The sequence below is a fragment of the Vitis vinifera genome, chromosome 10, assembly GCF_030704535.1.
Source record: "Vitis vinifera cultivar Pinot Noir 40024 chromosome 10, ASM3070453v1".
Lineage (NCBI taxonomy): Eukaryota > Viridiplantae > Streptophyta > Magnoliopsida > Vitales > Vitaceae > Vitis > Vitis vinifera.
Window position 1 is genome coordinate 15,548,213 of NC_081814.1, and position 21,971 is coordinate 15,570,183.

The 21,971-nt window shown below is 34.2% G+C and overlaps 2 protein-coding genes across 6 annotated transcripts; both read right to left on the reverse strand.

The window, feature by feature from the left end:
• Positions 1-482: 482 nt before the first annotated feature.
• Positions 483-2,334, reverse strand: LOC100254269 (mitotic-spindle organizing protein 1A-like). Of its 5 annotated transcripts, XM_059740270.1 has the most exons (4): positions 2,204-2,333; positions 1,946-2,024; positions 1,706-1,797; positions 483-969 (listed from the first exon to the last, which is right to left on the reverse strand). In XM_059740270.1, exon 4 carries the CDS (start codon positions 897-899, stop codon positions 678-680), a length of 222 nt encoding a protein of 73 aa, XP_059596253.1. In that variant the 5' UTR covers positions 900-969; positions 1,706-1,797; positions 1,946-2,024; positions 2,204-2,333; the 3' UTR covers positions 483-677. The 5 variants fall into 5 exon arrangements, with proteins under 5 accessions (XP_059596253.1, XP_059596250.1, XP_059596251.1 ...); XM_059740267.1 differs by lacking the exon at positions 1,706-1,797; XM_059740268.1 differs by lacking the exon at positions 1,706-1,797 and having other exon boundaries at positions 2,140-2,333.
• Positions 2,335-2,786: 452 nt separating this feature from the next.
• LOC100250871 (pentatricopeptide repeat-containing protein At1g30610, chloroplastic) lies at positions 2,787-17,451 on the reverse strand. The gene is made up of 9 exons (XM_002268480.4): positions 16,308-17,451; positions 13,875-14,066; positions 10,920-11,001; positions 10,283-10,474; positions 8,720-8,833; positions 4,994-5,084; positions 4,764-4,921; positions 3,731-4,162; positions 2,787-3,226 (listed from the first exon to the last, which is right to left on the reverse strand). Exons 1-9 carry the CDS (start codon positions 17,186-17,188, stop codon positions 2,813-2,815), a joined length of 2,556 nt encoding a protein of 851 aa, XP_002268516.2. The 5' UTR covers positions 17,189-17,451; the 3' UTR covers positions 2,787-2,812.
• Between the last annotated feature and the right edge of the window lie 4,520 nt (positions 17,452-21,971).

The following is a 21,971-nucleotide window of genomic DNA, read 5'->3' on the forward strand; positions in this document are numbered from 1 at the left end:
ACTCATGTTCCGAAGGCACTTTAAAATTTTCAATGACACTTCATACTTTATTTTGGTGATGAAGGTGTTGTCTCCGTAGTGCAATACATAAATTGTATTTCCAAACGCTGCATGAAAAATGATAAAATTATGTCATGGTTCATTCCCATGGGATACCCAAATACCTTATTACTAAATGGGAAGTTCATCATATATGGGCAAAGAAAATTTTTCGCTCACCCAACTTCAATGAAAGCGAGCTAGCAACACTGTTGCAGTTTCTTGATGATGAATTTGTATTTGTTTTGAGTTCTATTAGCTTCTTGCATTTTTACCTGCGTTGTCTATAGCTCTTGCATGTCTTCTTCCCAAAGTAGCTATGGTTGGTGTGTGTGTGAGAGAGAGAGACTAATACATTTCTTCTTTGTTGTGCCTCCTACAGTGTTAGAAGGTAATACTACTAATAGGGAAGGAACTGAACAAACAATACATAACAGAAGATATGACTCAGGAGAATATAAGCTCTTAGACTTAAAATACATCAGCCCCTACATGCTTGGTGAGTATGCAGAGTATAGTCACTACAATAATGCAGATCACATAAAGGAGAAGATGCCCTGTTCTACAACACTGCTTGAAACAATGGTGAACTACAATTTCTTTTCTCTGGCAGTTAGCAAATGACACCACAAACCTGTCTACGAAGCAGATGATGGAGTTTCTGGCATTGGGAAAGAGGAAAATGGTTCTCTTCGAAGTTCCTTGACGACAGCAGCCAGTGCCTCAGGGTTCAGACCCAGGTCACAGAGAGCAACGAGGACTGAAACGGTGTGGCGATCAAGTCCTGTTTCAAGAATGTTCGACATGTGAAATGTCAGGTCCAGAGCTTCTCGGGCAGTCTGTGAAGCCTCTGGATCCATATAAAGATACTGTAAAGGATTCCTGTTTTCGAAAGGTTCACTTCAATAAGCCAACCCTAAAAGATGGAGCCTGAAAATTTAAGACAAGAATAGAAATATACTGTTAATGAACTTCAAGACATGAAAAACAACCTAAAAATGTAAGCATTCAGATGAACATATCTATCAGAAGATAAATTATTCTTAGCTAAGGATAGAAAATTAAGTTAATTTAACAAACGCTATCAACTACTTGACAATGGAAATGAGTGCAACATAATTGATGTTGATGGGTATGAAAGAAGCTAAAAGGCTAATTCAAACAGTTACGTCTAAAGAAGGCAACACCAATGCCATCTAAGGGACCAAAATTGAAATAAGCTAAAAAGCTAAGAATCCAGGCAACCATAGCATAGTCATATCACTAGGCCATTTAATCAATCCTCTACATTTGCAACCATACAGGAAATATCTTTGCTTAAATGTGTGCAGCATACCATAAGGCTTCTTCATGCATGGACTTCTAATTCCTCATATCCAGTTTTCTTATAATTAAACTTTAAAACAATAATTTTCCTCCACAACCCAACATCAGCTCCCTCCCCCAACAAATCAAGTCCCTTCCCCAAGTTGCAATCCTAACATTCTATGTCACTGATGCCCTCAACAATGGGCTCCACACAAACATGTGACAGCATCCTATTGGCATTCTTGAAACATATCTGCAAAAGGTCCTTATTTTTATACGCTCCTTACTCCAACTTCCAGGAAAAATCAACTAATTTAGACTAGAACAAAATTTAAGCTGTCAAAAATGAGTGTTTTACCTGCTAAACCTGGTCTAATCATGCAAGAATTTCTTAATTTGTAGGAATTCTTTAGTTCAGAATCCAGTTGAACAGTTGCAGAGGCATTTGATCTTGAAATTTAAGAACCAACAAACAATAAAAGTAAATAATGAATAAAGATATTTGAACAAGGACACGAGGCTAAGTCTCAAGAAACCCTCTGAAAACATAAACCCATTTCTCATACAATGATCAAACCATTAAAACCTTGATATATACCCTGAATCAGCAGCTATTAAGCAACATTATGAGTTGCAATTGATCGAACAAATGACCAAACAAGGATCCCCAATTTCTTCTGCAACCAAAACACCAAAAAACAAAATGAAAGGAAAATATTCCTAATCTTCTCATCCTTCCCTAGTCTTTTCCGGCCACCAAATCAAAGATTGAAAAAAAAAACCTTGGCATACCTTGAACCAATTTCAAAAATTTTTAAGAGTGAATGAGAATTGGAAACAATGAGAGAGAGATTACCGCCGGCAAGATATTGGCAGGGGATTCGCAGAGGATCGTATGGAAAGGGGTTTTTCCGTTTACGTCGAGGGGGAAAGAGAGTGATTGGGCACTGGGTTCCGCTATCCCAACCAGGAGGGGTTCCATTCCGTTTCGGGTTAAATTGATAAATCCAAACGTAGGTCCATTTTCATTGCCGCTAACTAATAATAAAATATAAATTATATAATTCAACTGTGGTTCGATAATTGGTCCACGATCCGATTTTAATCTTTCTTAAATACTAAAAACAAAGCTTTTATTAAATATTAACAAAAATAATAAATAAATAAAAATTTAAAATATTATTATTATTATTTAATATAATAAATTTTGTTAAACATATTATTTTTTAAAAACAAAACAACTTCAATATGTGTATTATTATAATTTATTTTTATAACATTTTTTAGAATTTCTCTTAATATTTTAATAATTTTAATTAATTTCCATCCCATAAAAAAAATTCCCATAATTTTCCGATAGTATTTTCATAAAATCTAACCACCAATATTTCACAAATTTTTAATATTTTTATAATTGATTCTACGTAATAGCCAATACAAAGAGGAAAATGAAACAAAATTGTCATTAAGATTTTAAGGCCACTTCAGATTGAATGGCCGTGGCAGTTTCTGTTCGGCTACTATCAGAAGATACTGAAGATACTGTCATATGAGTCCTCAAGAATTCTTTACAAGATGCTAATAGATTCTGTAATACCGGGTTTGGCATGTCAGCTCTGGCAATACGGACACTAGCCTCATGCATCAACTCCACAAGACTCTCCGTTTGAAACCGACCAGCATTTTCCGTAAATAAATTCAACCATGCCCTCTTGGAGAATGGCTCCTGCAGCTCGTTCATGTGATGACCCGTGATGCTGGATACAGCAGCTGCACAGTCACCTTTCTCCAGTTTCATGCAAAACCTTTCTTTGATAAGAGGAGGTGGAACCCGGCCCTCCCCAGCCAAGCTCTTCCAAGTTGTTTCCAGCAGCTCTTCCTGAGAAGTATGCATCTCTTGTTAGTGGATGGTCATGAAAAGCTTTCAAGAAGAGAAATGAGATTATTATATCCATCAGCAGTTTTCGTTTCCCCATTTTTTAGCAGAAGGGGTGTAGGGTGGGCTGGGAACTGGGAGTGAGTAGTGACCACCCACGTTTCAAATATTAAGCACACAGGCAAATCTAACAAAGCATCTAAAAAGATTTTCAGTGAGTTCTAATGGTATAAAATCGACTCAAATTTCCAAGTACTGGTGATTCCACTTTCACAACTGTTTTGCATTTACTAGAACTTTTGAACAGCCTACTTTTGCTGGGTTCAAGATTTAACATTAGAACATTATTTCAGTTTTTCATGATTAGTGAAGCAATAGCCCCAGTTTCAGCAATTGAATGATTCGAGGAGAAGGAATTGTTCGTTCAAATGGTCGAACAAAAATGGAATATTTCTGCAGAATATCCAACGCACTAACCAAATGTAATGTTTAGAAATAGGAGAATACCTTTCCAGCCCTGGAAGCATCCAGTATTATCCGTAGATGTCGTTTAGCATTGAAGTGGAACCCATGGCGTAGCATCCGTTCATACACATACTCAAGATCATGCCACCTCTTCTCTGCATTGCATGCATCTATCATAGTGTTGAATGTGTAAATATCTGGTAGTACCCTATCATTGTAATCTGATTTACTACTGATATGATTCCCATCTCCTAACATTTTCCCAAACAGCCCTTTCGCTTCTTCAAACATCCTATGTTCCAGGTATGCTTTCAGCATTACGTTGCAAGTGATCAGATTTGGTGAGCAAAACTCATGCATTTGATTGAATATAAATGCTGCATTTTGAATGTTTCCAGAGTCCAGACAAACTTGAATTAAACCAGTGTATGTTACTACAAGAGGCTTATTTGCAACCTTACATATCTTCTCAATCTGTGAAACAAAAAGAAATGTAAAACAAAATCAAACTGTATGACCACAGAATGACTAACTGAGAATAAATCAAGCATAAATACATGAAACTCAGTCAGATATGATGACTACAGATCATCCATAAAATCCTCAATATCATTGCCAAAAAATTATCAGCTCAATGCCCGTACGAGAAGAAGTAACAAAAGTGCAAGACTGAAGCAATGTACCTTAATATCATTGTCACATTATTTTTTAACCGTTTGGGCCTGTTGAAATTCAGGGTTGTATCCATTTGGATCCCCAATAACAACAAAGAAAAGCCACCAGAGTACATTATAAACCATTTTTCTAGGCTTTTTGCAGTCTATAGCCAATATCACATTTCAGTAATACTGTAGCAATGCTGAACTGAAATGAGTGACTGACCATTTGTCATATTCTTAGGTTGGGTGGGTCTGATTTAAGTGAGTGCACGATCCAGAGAGCCATACTGTACACAAGTGCAAGCGCACACAAAAATATATTCACCTTCTGCAGTTGAAGTTCTAGTGCAAGTCCTAATAGAAGCTAAGGAACAACTAGGTAATGAATATATAAAAACCTGAGCAAACAAAAATACCTGCATTAATGCTTCTTGGCACCTTCCTGCACTGCAGAGACAACGAGCAAGATCATAATAAAGAGCAGCAGAACCCACTACGCCTCGTTTTTCCATGTCTTGAACAGCCAAAACAGCCTCATCCGTTTTACCTTCTCTCCATAGGGTATTCACGAGAACTGTACATAACAGGAAATCATTGTTGTAATGGTTCTGAGAAACAAGTAAAGAAGCGCAGTTCTCTAAAATACCTTTATATGTCAAAGCATTAGGAATAGAAGATTTCTGCACTTTCCAGAAAAACTCATGAACCAAATTGTACTTTCCACATACAAACATCACCTGTTCAAATAAACAACTTCAGTGATAGAATTCATTTATAATTTCATGGTCATTACTCAGAAATTGAAATTTAAATTCAAGGTAAATCCAAACAAGCATCTGGCAAACAATTCCTTTCCCGTATTTTTCTTCATTGATTTTTATTTTTATTTTTGGCATTTTTTCAAGAGCTTACAATATTTATTCTCCAGATGCACTGGAATAATGTGGCATATCATCCATCTAGATCATAATGTCCATGATGAATCTCACAACATGACCCTAATACGGTTATCAGATGGGGCACAAAACCATGGAACACCCTATGATGCAAGCCAGGATCTTACTAGAAGGAACAAAACCAATTATACAAAGAAGCTTTTACTCAAATAGAAACAAAGGAATAAGAGAAAACTGTCTTTGTTTTCTCTGTTGATCATTTACAAATAATAGCTAGCAATTGAAATTCTCACCTAATAGAACTTAAGCCCTACTTATAATTTTCCTACTATAACACCAGTTACATAGTTCAAATAGAGTCCTAGTCATGCAATCAAATAAACTTGTAAAAGCGACTAGAAGTAAAATGGAACGTAAAAGACCACTTGCTACCAATTGTGGCACATGGAGCTTGCTCTTCAATGGCTTTCACATCATATTATGATGCATTATAGCCATTAACTAACTAAACCAGAGAGCACCAAAACCATTATAAACCACCATTGTGGCAATAAAGAAACTCATAGCGCAAAAACAATCCAACACCCAGCAATTACAAGAACATATCAACAAACTAATCAGGGAAATGACTGCCCATTTTCTTATTGATTTTGACTCTCAAGCTCAAAGCTTGATTGACCAAATTTATGATCTGAATAGAAAGATCAAATTCAAATCAATGATCAAACATGCTTGAAGGTCCAGTTCACATTATTCTTCTCTCTTTTTATTTTTTATTATGCTTTAATGTTGCATTTCTAACCTAGATTTACCTCCTTTAAGGTTGAAAACTGAGACCTAGTATTGAAGTCGAAGTTAGGCTTCTTGCAGCACCATCGTTGACAATTGGGAGATCTTGACCCTTCAGGAAAGCACCTCATAATAAGATTTAATGAGAGAGAGAGAGAGAGAGAGAGAGAGAGAACAATCCTCTTTTAGAGAGCTTCCACTCTGACTATGTCCTCTTCATCATCTATTCTCATAAATACCCAAGAACTCCAATCATGAGACCTTCTGAAGAATCTTAGATTCCAATGACCACTCTGTTCCTCCAAGCACTAGCAATGAGCTACTAATGCATCTCTATTGTTGCCATATCCTTAAGAGGAATTTCCTCAAAATAGACATCAAATCAGAATTTGTTCCTTCACTCATTCACTACAAAGATGATAGCCAGGCCATGAAAATCATGAGGCCCAAACCCATAGCCTCCAACTCTCCCTTGAGCAGAGCATGGCTCTATCACTCCCCACAAAGAACATCCAGACTTGTTCACCATATCTATTCTCCACAATCTAGTCCAAACCTAACGCCCCCAACTGCAACACCCCACTCCCCCACTGCCCCCATACCCCAATGTCCACCTCCACAATATATTCCAGACCTTCCTCCCTCCTAAACCCAACTAAATTTGTCAGCCATGACTTTCCTCCAGAATCAGTTTCTATTAAAGTAACCACCTGCCTATGAAAGCTTTATTTAAAAACAAGTGGATTTCTTATTTCAAACCACTCTTCTGCTTTAGGGATTAAATTATTGACCAAAATAGTGGGTTTTCTGACATCCCTAGAGTCCTCCACCTTCTCTGAAGCTTCTTTAACCTATTGCTTAAATCGTAAAGAGGACATAAAGTAGATTAAAAAATCTGAAAGGGTACTCCTAATAAGCATAAACCTTTCCACTTAGAGAGAGATTGCCTTTTAGAAGAAGCTAACTTCTCTTAAAGCATTTCACCATTAAGTCCCCACAGATTTAGAGGTAAAAGTCATACCCAACAGTGAACCTCCCTACACTCAAGCATGGAGTGATGTCCACTACATCCTCCACATTCCCCTTTGGGATAAGGTCATTTCAAAGAATGAAAGAGTACATATACAATAGATGCACTGTATTAGCTTCCTAGAATAATGCAAGGTCATCTGTGAATAATAAATGAGAGATCTCCAACCCTAACCCACACTCCTCCATACCTTAAAACCCTGACAAAAGCTCCAGCCATTTCTCTCTAGCAATAAAACAACTAGAAAAAGACTCCCTCACTAATTCAAACAGATAAGGGGAGATACAATCCCCTTGCTTCAATCCTATGGAACTTTGGAAGATGTATGGATGATAACCAATTAAAAAATCCAATCAAGTAATCACACCAAGAGGTCTCAATTTATGTGATCAAAGCCCTTTTCTATATTCAATCACACCTTGAGCTCTTTGGCCTTGAATCAATAATTTCACTAGCAATTAGAACAGCATAAATTTAACTAGCCTTTACAGAAACATTGTAGACTCTTGCATAACTTCCCCAACTACACTCCTAAGCCCGTAAGCAAAGATCTTGACCAAGAGATAAACCCTACACTTAGCAGATAGGCCTAGAGTTCCTTACTGTTCTCCACCCTCCATTTTAAGGATCAATGTTTTGAAGATTGCACTTAAGATTCTGTAGAAATCTTTGAGGCATGCAAATCTGTCAGAAAAATCCAAAACTTTCTCTCAACCTTTATGACAAAATTTCATGGAAAAACCATCAGGACCTGGAGTCTTATCCCTTGAAGATCATATATAGCAAAGTCCACCTCACCAAAAGCCCCCCCCAAGGTTACCTCTTTCCGTCTAACTCATAGCCCTGAAGTTCAGTCCCCTTAAATTGTGTTCCTCCAAGCCCCAAATTCAAGTGCAACTACTGAAAGAAAGATGAGATACTTGACTGAATACATTAACCAAACCCATAAACTTTTAGCTTGCTCAAATAATTGCCATTTTTGTGGACATTCCTAATCCTGTGAGAAAACCAAATAGTGTCCTATCCCCTCCTCAAGTCACAAGGCCATAGATTTTTCTCATCTTGCTCATCTCCTGGAAATCTGTTAAGAGGCTATACATCCATAGAGCCAATCCTTTAAGACCCACATCCTCATCAGATAAACTTCCTCTTTCCTTCGTATCCCATAGTTTGATCAGTTTTAGAGCAGTTGCATAGAGCCCTCCACCAATACACTCTACATCTTCCCACAACCCTCTAATAGCACCTGACTCTTCCTATGGAGCTCTTCATTCCCATTATAACAATAGATAATGGCAATGAAGTTACAAATCCATAAAACATCCCAAAATCAGCAAAAATATTTATTGAAATCACCCATAGCCAACTCGCAAATATGCATTGAATCCACACATAGAGATGCTATCAGTCACATCTGACCCTTTTCCTTGGATGTAAAGTTGGGCAAAGTTCGAATATTAGAAGGATAGTTGTATTTCTGAGTTGTGAAATCAAATGAAAATCCATAAAATCATCTCAAAATTAGCAAAATTATCATTAGAACAAAAACAAATAAATATTGAATATCATTCAACACAAAGAAATAAAATTCAGTACTACATTTGTCTTAAGGCCATAAAACCGGCAGTATAAAATACCAACAATCAGCAACTCTTACCTCCATCACAAGTCCATATGTTGTGATAGAAGGTTTTTGGCTTTGTTGCTTTAATTGTTGCAACACCCAGAATGCTCCTTCCCATTGCTTCCGTCGGACACAAGCATTTAGCACCTATATCCACAAGCATTACATATGAGTACCAACACATTTATTAATGGACACAGGAAAAAGTTCATCAAAGCTACTTAAGATCAACTTTATCAAAGAATAATTGAGGTTTGAGATTGTTTTATAACAGTGATGGGATGAGCTCTTTAAAATTCACCCACAAAATGAAGAAAAGGGAACACATAAAGTCCTAAGTTACTCCAATGACTTCATATAACTTTTAAACTTTCCAATCTCTAAAAAATTTCTATTCTATGTTTTAGCTCCATCACTTGGAAGGTTTTGGAGTTTTAGTAAAGAATTAAAATCCTAATAAGTCACAATATAAGTTGCATTTCTTTCTTGTAAAATTTTAAATTCTTTGGAATTTTGTAAAGCCTATGAATTAAGGTTCATTGATGTAAAACAAAGACAAAGATGAATGAAAAAAAATTGTATCCTTGCATGCTTCTATAGTGAAACTCCATTAATTCCTCCTCTAGGTGAGAGGCCTAGAAGGCCTTTGTGAGAATATAAGATTTTTCTGTTCTTTTTTCTATAAGATTTTTCTATTTTTTTTTCTTTTCTTCTAGGTGAGAGTTCTAGAAGACCTTAGTAAGACTATAAGGTGTTTTCTTCTATCTTTTTCTTCTCCATTTTCTCTTTCTTGTTATAGCTTTTATTTTGCTTCGTCATCACCATAACCTTAATTGTTCATCCCCTCCTTATACCCTGAAAGAGTGGATCCGTAGTCCACCCTTATGTGATTGCAAGCAACCTTCTTGGGTAGTCCTACAACAAACCAGCTTTCAACCTGACACAACCTCTATCAATTGAGGCCAGTTTTCAATTGGTGGCAAAAAAGGGCATATCATTCACCCTGACTTAAACCATAAAATGATCCTGTGGATAATAGAAATAAATGCATTTCAAATTATATAACAAAGTAAAATGGCATCATTCCGTCCACTATGCAAGCAGCATTTAAATTAGTTTATCTCTAGGAATACCTAAACACCTCCTTAATTCATCCAAATGCAATACCATGTAGAGAAAATTTTTAATGACTTCATATACACATCAGGGGAAACCAGAGAACAATAAAAGAAAAAAAGATGGAATTAATAAAAACAAAAACACACAAAAGCATGCATGCAGATGGAGTGAATGTAAAGCCATCAGACAAATTCCAAAGGAGAGCCTTCTACGTAATTAACCATAAACATCAGATCATATAACAAACAGATTTAGCAACTTGTAAAACATTCATATATTTTCTATCTTCACAAATGTGTGATGAATTAGATGAAAAACAGACTAATCAAGCTGATATCTGATGTGGGAAATGTGAAGGGACAAAAATATTAAGATAGCGAGATCAAGTGTCATGTATAAGGTTCTAAAGGTAAAGATCAGCATTACGACTTCAGATCATTATTTCCCAACCATGGAATGCAAACAGATATTACTCACAGCATTGTAAACAACAATATCTGGTTCCAACCGCGGGTCCCACTTTTCAAGTGCCCCTGTCTTGAACTTCTTCCTGGGAGGAGATCTCATGCAATCAATCACATCAAAAAGTTCCTTCATATGTCCTGCTTGTCCAAGAGTGACTGCAATACAATGATAGGCTACTAGGTCGGGGTACGAGGACATTTGTTGCTGGAGTTAAAAAGAAATAGAAAAAAATGAAAAGGAGTTACAACCTGTTTGATAATCAAATTAGAGGCTAAAAATTACAATATTAGGGGTTCTGCCCATTTGATTCATTCAGTAACACACAATTGGTTAGCACTTAAAGAAGATTTTACGGAGTAAAGGTAAAACCATTCCAAATGCACAACAGTGGATGGCTGGATGCAGGCCACTTAGTAATTGACACTTCAAAATTTTGAGATAAAATGATACTTTACACTTAAGTATTCCACTTCTGCACATACGTCTTTGGTGCTTAAAATTCTTAGCACAAAATATCGAGTTCTATCAGTCACTGCATTAGTCAAGGTTTCTTTTTTTCCCTACTTACATTAAGGTGCACATTAACAGTTAGGAGAATGTAACAGTGAGTAAGGAGAATGCCTCCATAATGAAAATTTATGTGCATTACCAGCATTGCATAGAATACATTAAGTGCCTCCACAGGTCGCCTTGCCTTTCCAAGTACATCCAGTGCAGCAGTGTAAATGTATCTGGATTATAAAGAAGAATCCAGTCAAAAGTTATCAATAATTGAACGATCAAGTCACATACAATATTAAAATGACCATGATTTTTTAAAGTTGTTATAAGACAAGATAGGGTTTTCAAGTAAGCAGTACTATTTAAAAACAAAAAGGGGAGGGAGACAAGAAAAAATATTTATCCAGTTTGATGAGCAGGGAGCATTGGCTTTCTGGTAGAACTCAGTCTGTCTCTAAAATTTCCAGGCAAGTACTAACAAGAAATTACTTGGGTCATATAACAAAAATAAGTAAGGGGAAAAAAGGTAAGAAAATGGATGGCCAATTTTTCAAGTGTGTAGACAGCAAAGAAAGAATGAAAAAATGATCTGCAAATATATAATGCAACCACCCGAGTCAGCTTTCCTCGATCCTCTACTCCTTCAGGTGTACTCTCCAAGCCCAAGATTACAAGTGACAGCACTAACAAATTGCCTACCATTCTTCCATATTTGTCCTCACCATAATGAGCACTTTTTTCTATATAAGAAAAATAGAAGGATTACAAACATAATTGTCCACTTCTTCTCAACACTTGCTTCTGTTGGTGCATGCATATTGCACATGCCACAATTGTCTAAAACCCCAAAAAAATATGACTAACAACCCCTTTATTAAAAACATCTATAAGTTGATTCTCAATCTTTGCAAAAGCAGTACAAATTTGTTCAAACTTAAGTTTTTCCTTCATGAAGCCAGTCCATCTCTATGAGCTTAATGCTATTGTCATGCTAAATTAAGAATTATATCAATATGCCTAGTTGTCATGATACAAACTTAAAAACAGGTAAGCCTCTACAGGCACCTGAGGTGACTTTTTGACCAAGTTAGCTTAGACATCCTAGACCATTACTCAAAACCCTATTCAGAACTCAACTTGGTACAACTAATTCTTCTTACTCTGGCAAGTTACCAAATTGCCACCTATGAAAGTAAAATACCTGATGTACATGTGGTCCTCTTATGATAAACAAAATCAATCCAATCCACATCGTAAAAGCCTCCACTCTTATATAAACATGCTTCACAAACAGGATTCCATAACCAAGATAGTTCTTCATTCAACATGACAACATATACTGTTCCAAATGACAAGCAGCAGAGGAATGCATAAGACAGCTTTTGACACCCCTGACGTAGGCAATACAGGCCTATTAGTGGAAAACTATAAACTCTTCCTACCAAGCTTGAGTAAACCTAGATCATTAGCACCTTCATAGCCAAACTCATAATTGATCTCCACTGGAATATCAGCAGATTAACATCCTAACATCCCAGCTTCCTTCAACAAATCCAAGACACTTTCCTTGAGACAAGCAAAAATTTATTTCCCTAACCTGGCTATTGTAACACACAGGAAATATACATCCTGTTGTTTACAATGATCAATTTTTTCAATGAGGAGCAAAAGTCTAGTAAGAATTGATATGTTAAGTAAATCCCTTAGCCGCTATCCCAGCCTTTTAATGCTCAATCTCCATCTACATATGTTCAATCTGCACTTTTGGCTTGTTGGTAGATAAACCAGTTTTCAAGTTCCATGCTTTTCTAGAGTTTTCACTATCTTACATGATTTCTCTTGATCGCTGCTTCTCTAGAGTTTTAGGGGCTTCCAAGATGGGAGATCAAGGGGGTATTCTACTTTTTATAGAATATCCATCAAGTGGGGGTGTGCTCAGCAGAGAAGACTTCGCAACAGATACTGACTAAAGAACTTTTAAATTCTTTTACAGAACATATTGTGCAGGACAGTTGATGGTTTCTCAATGAAGGAGATCTTAGAGTTGTAAGACTCCTATAAAGGTGGGTTGTTTTGTTTGGACAACAGTGCTGGCAAAAAGACTAACCATTGATCGGTTTATGCAGAGAGCAAGTGGATTCAAATTTGATCAACCACTCAACCATGTACAACACAAAAACTGATAAATAAGTACAAGTCGATGCAATGGCTTCCCCAGAGGAGCATTTCAGAAAGTGTTTTATTAATATTTACCCATTGAAGAATTACAATGAGAAAAGTTATAGAATAAACATTCACCAGTTCCCACTAGCTCCCTCGCCTATCATAGGCGCCATCACCAGTTGGTCCTCACCATCTCCTCTACTAGCACCATTACCTCAAAGACTACTAAACTTCCATTTTCACTGATACAACTTCAACACCATACAAAATTTTCATAACCAAGGGCAAAGTCAGTGGCCCCATCAGCAGGGCAAAGTCAGTGGCCCTATCAGCAGGGCAAAGTCAGTGGCCCCATCAGCCCTCAACCACCAACATCCCTACCATCTTCTCTTCCAGCACCACCATCAAGCTTAACTCCCATTATCAACTCCAGAACTACCACAACCTGATCTGTGCCATTGCTACCTCAAAAATTGCCTGCTGCCACTACCAGCACTATGAAATAATTAATTTCACCCCTATCAACTACACTCAGTATCTGCGACAATATTTTCTCTACATCTACCATTGTGACCTCGTATCAATAAAACCCTCACTGCAATTGCCGCTACGTCAAATTAAACAAATAGCATTTAATGTCCTCAATACAAGGCCTGATACTATTTTCTAGCAAATCCGAGATCCATCCTCTGATTGTAACACACCCCATTCAAATTTGATAGCTGCATTCAAGCATATTCTGGTACATGATATAGAATATGACATAATTTTACTGCTTATAGTTGAGCCAATCTTAGAACATCATCATCATCATTAGAAAGATAAGTCAAACAAACTTTTTTTAACTGAAGTCTTATTTCCATAATCACTTATTTCAGGGGAAAAGGTGGTTTTATATAACATTCATCTTACCAAACAGAAACTAGATAAAAAAAAATACCTGAGCTTGTGGGATTTGAAGCGTTCACGCAATTGAAGCCACTCAAGGACTTGCAGCGCCCGCCTCCAATTTCCTAGCTTACCCAATATCTGGATAACTCTCAAAATAGAGTGATCTGTAAATCTTATTTTTGCACTTCGCATCATCTTAGAGAACATCCACTCAGGCATATCAATGTCTGCGCCATTCAACCTATCAAAATAAACTACTTTAACATAAATCAGACCTTGAGAAAACTAAAACTAAAACCAATGTGCAATAAAAGTGAAATCTTAAGATCAATGTGTCAATGCAGATAGAGATAGACAAAGATCAAAATGTGTCAGATCTTCCTCAATCCAATATATCAACTATCAAAGAAACAACTTATGCATTTTCTGCACAAAAAAATCTCATTTTTAGATGATATAACAGGAGTCCCAGCAGGACAGAATCCTAGTTCAAATTTTATAATAATTTCTGACCCAAGTGACACTAATCCTGAATAATACAAGTTTCACCTCAAACAAATAGTTCATTTCAGTATGAAAGGAGGAAATAACAAGTAGCTACTGAGAAAGACAGAATTTAGAAGGATGCAGATTAGACAAATGGTGAAAATAAATAAATAAATACAACAGAATTGCTAGGTGGGAGAACGAGTATCTGTTGGACATAACAGGTTATTTTGCAACAAAATTATGAAGAAACTGGAAGTAATGATACAAATAATTTTAAAAACATTGTGCATGCTTGTAAAGCCAGTCTAATCATTAACATGGCAATATATTAAGCTATATATCACTAATTTCAAAACTCCAATAAACAAAAAAGTGGATATATATAAGAAACTGGAAGTAATGATACAAATAATTTTAAAAACATTGTGCATGCTTGTAAAGCCAGTCTAATCATTAAAATGGCAATATATTAAGCTATATATCACTAATTTCAAAACTCCAATAAACAAAAAAGTGGATATATATATGTATGTATGTATGATAAGACATATTGCAATATATTGTGATATCAAATCCTCAATGCATTTTTTCTTATACACATATAAGCAATATAACCAATGGAATATGTGATATATCCAAAAATATTGCCTCCAAGCACATGCAACTATGAATTCAAATAAAAAAAATATCAATTCCAAAGTCCTTATTCTTTTCCAAAAAATATTTGCTCAATTTTTATTACTTATATATGTCATTCTTTTGATTAATTGATCAGAGGTTTTATGTATTAAGGAGTGGGCAGAAACCTTGAATCCAAATTGAGCATAGTGCATCTATTTGAAAGGTCCTAACCTAGGATACAGATGCCATAAAGCTGGTTATTGTGAAGCTCATAAATGCCAGAAAAATTCAGGTAAAAACAAGTCAGAATCTGGCAATATGATGGTTTGAATATACTGGTTAGGTAAGAGGGTAAGAGAGAAAAGGAAAAAGTATATAGAAAGCAATGGAGAAGCATAAAAAGAACATGGTGTCCTAGATGATCAATCCTCATCCTAAACACGTGTGTGTGTGCATGAGAAGAAAAAGATTCAAATTACACTGTTGCATGTATTTAATAATAGAAGTGCACACTCAAAAGTGCCCATTAAGTTGGTGTGTGTGTGTGTGTGTGCACCTATCACACAAAGTAGTTGGAGCCAGGAATCGGGTTGTCTCTTTCCCTTGTCCTATGGGGGCTAGGGGAAACTCAGCTTTTGCACTTGACCTTTCCACTACATGTTGCTTCTCATTTTAGCTTGTTACAGGTTTTACCACCAACAGAGGCACAATAAATGATAGTAGACCACCTATCAGTAATAGACCAGAATCAGTGAACACATCAACCCTCATCTGGCAATATCCCATGTACAAAATGCCTTTGACAAGACCTGTCTCCAAGTAACTCAACATTTTGTATGAATGATACAAGTAGCAAAATTGCACCTTCAAATGAGGACCAACAAAATACGGCTAAATGGGCCAAAACAAATTGGCACTTCTACATGTGAACAATACAACTGGCAGATAAAATCTTGCATACAAGCATACGACATAAGCACAAATGACCAATAACATCTTGTACACACACATATTATTACATAAGCAAAAATATAATGGAATGCATCCTCCAGTATAATGACCTTCCTCTGCTCCACTATATTCTTTATTTGCAAACTGGATTACATCTTATTACAGCAAGGACTAGAATTACAACCAAACAGTTTGATATATCAGAAAATCTTCCAGTATAAAATCCTAGATTAAGCAATACAATTATGTGCAAGAAGATTGAAATATTCATAAATAAATATGTCTTATAAAGGCACACCAACCATAAAATTTGTGATAAATTGTTGCTCATCAACAAATATAAGACAATTCATTTAGCAAGAAAAAAAAAAATACTTATCCAATATTTGTACAGTATAGAATCAAAATGTAGAATACTTACAACTTTGCTAGCTTCTGGATTCGTTCTTCCATTTCCATCTTTGAAACAGGTTTCTTGACTGTAATGTCATTGAATGCCTCAAAATTTTTGAAGGCAGCCCTTTCTATCTCCAAAATGTCATCACCACCTTTCTCAAGGAAACCCTTCCTGCTCTTATTGAAGTTTCCCTTTTTAATACCGATTTTTTCATCACCTACTTTCTTGACTTGAGCCCCATTCATCTCATGTCTTTTCCGCATTCCTTTGCTTCCAAGACCACTGCTATCTGCCTTAAAGGCACGTCCTTTCAATTTATCATCCCTTTGGCTCTTGGAAGACCCCTTCCCTTCCCATATTTCAGAGGAATTTTCATCATCATTTTTCCATCCCAAGTCTAGTTCATCTTGAACCAAGCCCCGGGCACTTCGACCACCAGAATTCTTATATAATTCATCTTGCTTCCCGAATTTGGATTTCTTTTCTTGATATGGATGGCCATCAAAATCCCCCAAATTCACATTCTCTTCATCTCTCTCCAAAGATGGCATCCTCAGAACACCTTTTCCCCTTCTTGAACTACTCTTAGACCTATTTAAATTCCGTGATTGGCTCTTCCCCTTGCCAGTTCTAACAGACTCCATAGTCTTCAAATACTCACCAAATGAAGGCTTGAACTCAAGCTCTTTGTCTAGAAGCCCGTTATCGGCCGACCTGCCATTAGACTCTTCTCTCAACAAAGTATTAACTGTAATACAGTTGGGTCTTCGCGCATTCACTGCAACACCAAAACTGGGTCTCCAAGAAACTGAAAACCCAAGTGATGAAGATGTATTCCAGTTGCAATTCGAAGAGAAACATCCGATTCCTTGCAAAATAAAGCTACCCATTTGCGCATATACCATGATTGTCACCACCAGTTCTATTCACACCGCACAATATACATAGAAAACAGAGTCAGAAGAAACTGAGATTTCACCAAACATCCCTTGTAACTCAGCGAAAAGAGCATAATATATGCTGTTTTGAACGTAAAGAACACTCACATCAGCGGTGGCTGGGGAGACCAAAGATTTTTTTTCGCTGTCCCTGTATTTTTATCTGCTCTGTCGTTTAAAATAGGCGAACCGGCGCGTGGCCCGTAAAAGGAACCGGTTCACGGTTCAACAGCCTATCTCGGTGGACCGACCGTTAAATTTTAACATTGTATTTTATGGAAACATAAAAAGAATGGGACGAAAATCTAAATAAATGAATAAATATGATAGGATAAAAATTAAGATAAAAATATTTTTAAAAATTAAGAAATAATAAAACAATTAATAATACAAATATTAAAGTTATCTTATTTAAAAAATTATATATAATGATAAAATTTGTGAGTGGGGTAATAAAATAAGGGAAATTTAAAAATATTTTAAAATATATCCATCTTTTCATAACTTAAATTATTGTTTCTTAAAATGACCTTTTTACCTATGATGTTAATAACAATAATTAACAATTATTTTACTGCTGATTTGAGATTAATAAAATAAAAAATTTTAAAAATTTAAAATATAATTAAAGTTAAAAAAAAATTAAAGCTAAAAATATAAAAATAAAATATTAATTTTCACTTAATTAAATTACTCTGACATAACAATATAAATATCATGAAAGAGCTAAAAATAGAATAAAAGTATATATTTTATCGGGAATAGTGAGTTTTAATTCACTTATTTGAAAAAATATAGAAAAATAAACTTCAACTTTTATAAATCAGTTTTATCTTCATTTATTTAAAAATATTTTAAAATACATGTACTTTCATACAAGTCGAATAATTATTTCCTAAAATGTCATTTTACTTGATAATATTAAATAAAATGATTAAAAAATTAATTTATCATTTTAATTTGATTAAAGTATATTATAAATAAATATATTATAATTTTTTTTATTATATAATATTATATACAAATTATTTTGGAAAATTTCTTCAAGATCCTCAAGTGATAAATAAAAATATTTGTAATTCCCTAATTAATAATGATTTTATATAGTATACTATATAAATTCACTCATCTTCTTTTTTAAAAAAAAAAATAAAATAAAATAAAATTTTTGTTAGTTGACATCAACAATAAAATAAGAAATTTTAAAAATTAAAAATACAATTAAAACTAAAATACTTAAAAATTAAATATAGTTAAAACAAAAAATTAAATTAAATTAAATACAATTAAAACCAAAAAAACTTTAAAATTTTTTTAAAAAAATTGACTTTTATTTGTATTGACTTTTATTTTTTCAACCAAAAAAATTGACTCTTTCAAAAATTTAAATATTTAACTTATGAAAAAATGAATATATTTTAAAATATTTTTAAATAGATGAAGATAAAATTGATTTATAAAAGTTAAAGTTCTTTTTCTTATATTTTTTCAAATTAGTGAATCAAAACTCACTTTTTCCTATTTTATTTTTTAATTTTTAAGGTTTTTTGGTTTTTAATTATATTTAATTTTTATGTATCTTAGTTTTAATTATATTTTTAATTTTTAAAATTTTCTTATTTTATTGTTGATGTTAACTAACAAGATTTTTATTTAATTTAAATAAAAAAAATATATATGAGAAGGTGAGAGGATTTATACAAAGTTTTTAAAGGCAAAGGCATAAGGTGAGGTGTTTTTATGCCCACGAGGCGAGGCGTAAGCCTTGAAGTGTTGAGGCATAAAACTTTTAAGACCCTTATTTTATAATTAATAAATATTTTAAAATATAGAAAAATAAAAATAAAATAATATAAATTAAAAACATGAAAACAATCCATTAGAATTATAAAAAAACCTTACTAGTTCCATACTTTCACAACAAACCATGACTAAGTCACAATAGAAAATAAAAACAACCATACTAATAGTTCCAAACTTTCATAAACAACCATAACCAAGTCACAAAATATCAAATAAAGTTCAACACATATCACTAGAATGTTTCAACTTAAATTATCCTCTCTAATGTCATCATCATCCTCATCCAATGTATCAATAGTAGTAAAGTTCGTACTATCAAACCATCTCATTTCATCTTAACTCCTCATCTTCCTGAGTTGGCGTCAAATTCAACTCTTTCCATTTGCTTTTGTCTCCACTTTTACCTAATATAAAGTGTAAATTAGGTGTAAATATTATAAGTTTATTAATAAATTTAATAAAATTTATAACTTAAAAATTTTTAGTACTTGCAAATTCACCATGTTTTCTTTTGTTAGTTAGTGAAGAAACCATCTTGTTCAATGACACTTGAGTCTCTTAGTCTTGGGATGACACAATTCTAATGACATCAATATTAAATAGTTCATTATCTTCAAGCCAACAAAAATTAAGCTCGAGGAGGGGATCTTCTTTCTCCACAATCCACTCATCATCTAAATCAATCTCATCTACCAAAATCAGAACAACATCATCTACCAAAATCATATCAACATTTTGTTTCCTTTGTAGACTTTGTTTTCTTAATTTAGTGTTATACCTCACATACACTAAAACATTTAACCTCCTATGTTTGAGTCTATTTCTCTTTTTGGCATGAATCTACAAACAATAATAGAAACAAATTTATATGTTGAAATTAAATTAAAGTTCTCTAACATTAGAATAAAAATGTATATACTAATTTTTTTAAAAATAAAAATATTACCAATTCAAAAGTGTTCAAATTTCTCTCACATCCAAAGCACTACAAGTGAGGCTAAGGACTCGAACAACAAATTTCTACAACTCTAATGTGGAACCCTCAAAAAGCATCCACAACTCGTAAAACTCTTAATTTTAGAGAATCAATTGCAATACGGTTTCCAAATTCACCTATTGCTTGGTCATATGAGTCTAATTGAATGTCAGCTTTTAAATATTCTTGGTAATCTAACATCTATCCATGCATTCAAATAACCACTTCCTCACCTCATCCACATTAGAACTTATCTTCATAGCTCAATTAAGGATTAAGATAACAACTTGCTACGTGTAAAGGTCAATGAAGTTGTGGAGTCCATTTTGTATATATTTTTCTCTAAATTAGGCCATATTTCCTTTCCATGCCCTCACAATTAAGTGCAATTTTCTCTTTAATCGAGTCCATTAACTCATAAATATAATCCATGGATGGTCTTTCCTCTGATCAACCTCTCTTAAGACACTTACTAATGGAATAGTGGTCTTAATACAAAAAGTAACATGAGGCCAAAAATTTAGATCAAACAACACTATACTTCGAGTTTTTACACCTTCTACCTTTTTGGTCCATGTACTAGAACACTATTTTTCAAAGGAGAACGTTACTATAAGAGCTTGTTTTTACTTATAAAGACTTTGGAAAGTAAGAAATGTGGTAGAAAACTATGTAATGTTGGACGAATAAGTTCATGATTTTTTGTAAATGTTCTCATCAAGCTAAGAACCCAAGTATGTCCATATATGAACTTCATCACTTGCATAGGACGCAAAAGTGCATTAACATGAACATTTAGCTTCTCAACATCCTCTAACATCAAATCTATGCAATGAGCAGCACAAAGAGTCCACCACAATCTTTTCATCTTTTCCATAAGCCTTATTCCAACATTCACATAATGAGATGCATTATTAATAATAACTTGCACAATATTCTCATTTCCAATTTCTTTAACCACTTCATCAAGATGCTTGAACATCAATTCTTTTTCTTTTTTTTTTATTTATCATATCAGATGCATCAATTAATTTCAAAAACCATGTGGCAATAGAACTATTCACCAAACAATTTATAAGACATCTACTCTTTCCATTTGTCCAACTATTTGACATAATTGAACATCCATATTGTTTCTAAGCTTTTTTGCGTTCTTCCATCATAATATTTATATCATTCACTTCTTTTTTCAAAATCCATGTCCTCAATTCATGCATAGATGAAGGCTTAAATCCAAGCCCAAAATTTTCAATTGCATCAACCATAGGAACCCAATAAGGATCATTCACTGTATTAATGGGAGACATTTTGAGTACATAAACTGACAAATTTTTTTTACACACTTCCTTTCTTTTAGCTTCCACTTAGAACTCAATGTACCTTGTTTGGGTTGTGAAATGACGAATTTATCTATGGGTCCCTTAGGTATAGGTTGTCCACTCTCATTTACACTTACTTCCACTCCCACTCCACAATGTCCCCATTGTTTTAGGTAAAACACTCTCATTTGGATCCACACCGATTTCTTAGAGCAATTCATTTCTTTTTAATTTTTGTTCCTTACAATTGCTTAATGTCTTTTGGCATTCCAATCTAACATCTTCATTGATTTTGTTATATAGTTTCATACCATGATGAGTTTTGGCTAAGTGATGCTTGAGTCTATTCACCCCTCCCGCACATCTTTGATTATAAAACTTACATCATATATGCTTTTCCTCGGAGACTTTAACAAAATATTTCCACACAAAATCTTTTTGTGATGCTTTCAAATAAGAGGAACTCATTCTAAAAAATAATAATAACAAAAACAATCAAATTTCATTATATAATTGACCTTAAAAAAATAAGACATAATTGAAATATCAAATCAACAATTAAAAAATAAAAATAAAGCATAGAATAGTGAAAGAATAGTGTTGGGTGCACTATTTAAAAGAGCAATGTTAGGTGCATTGTTTAAAAAATACT

Bases quoted from the DNA above. Each gene is read 5' to 3' on its own strand.
- LOC100254269 (XM_059740265.1), bottom strand. From the start codon at position 899: ATGGATCCAGAGGCTTCACAGACTGCCCGAGAAGCTCTGGACCTGACA.
- LOC100250871 (XM_002268480.4), bottom strand. From the start codon at position 17,188: ATGGTATATGCGCAAATGGGTAGCTTTATTTTGCAAGGAATCGGATGT. The intron at 4,922-4,993 runs GTATTTTAGAGA...TGTTATGTACAG, and splicing joins TAATGCTTTGACATATAAAG to TTCTCGTGAATACCCTATGG. The intron at 4,163-4,763 runs GTATTTTTGTTT...TTTGTTTCACAG, and splicing joins GCCAAGAAGCATTAATGCAG to ATTGAGAAGATATGTAAGGT.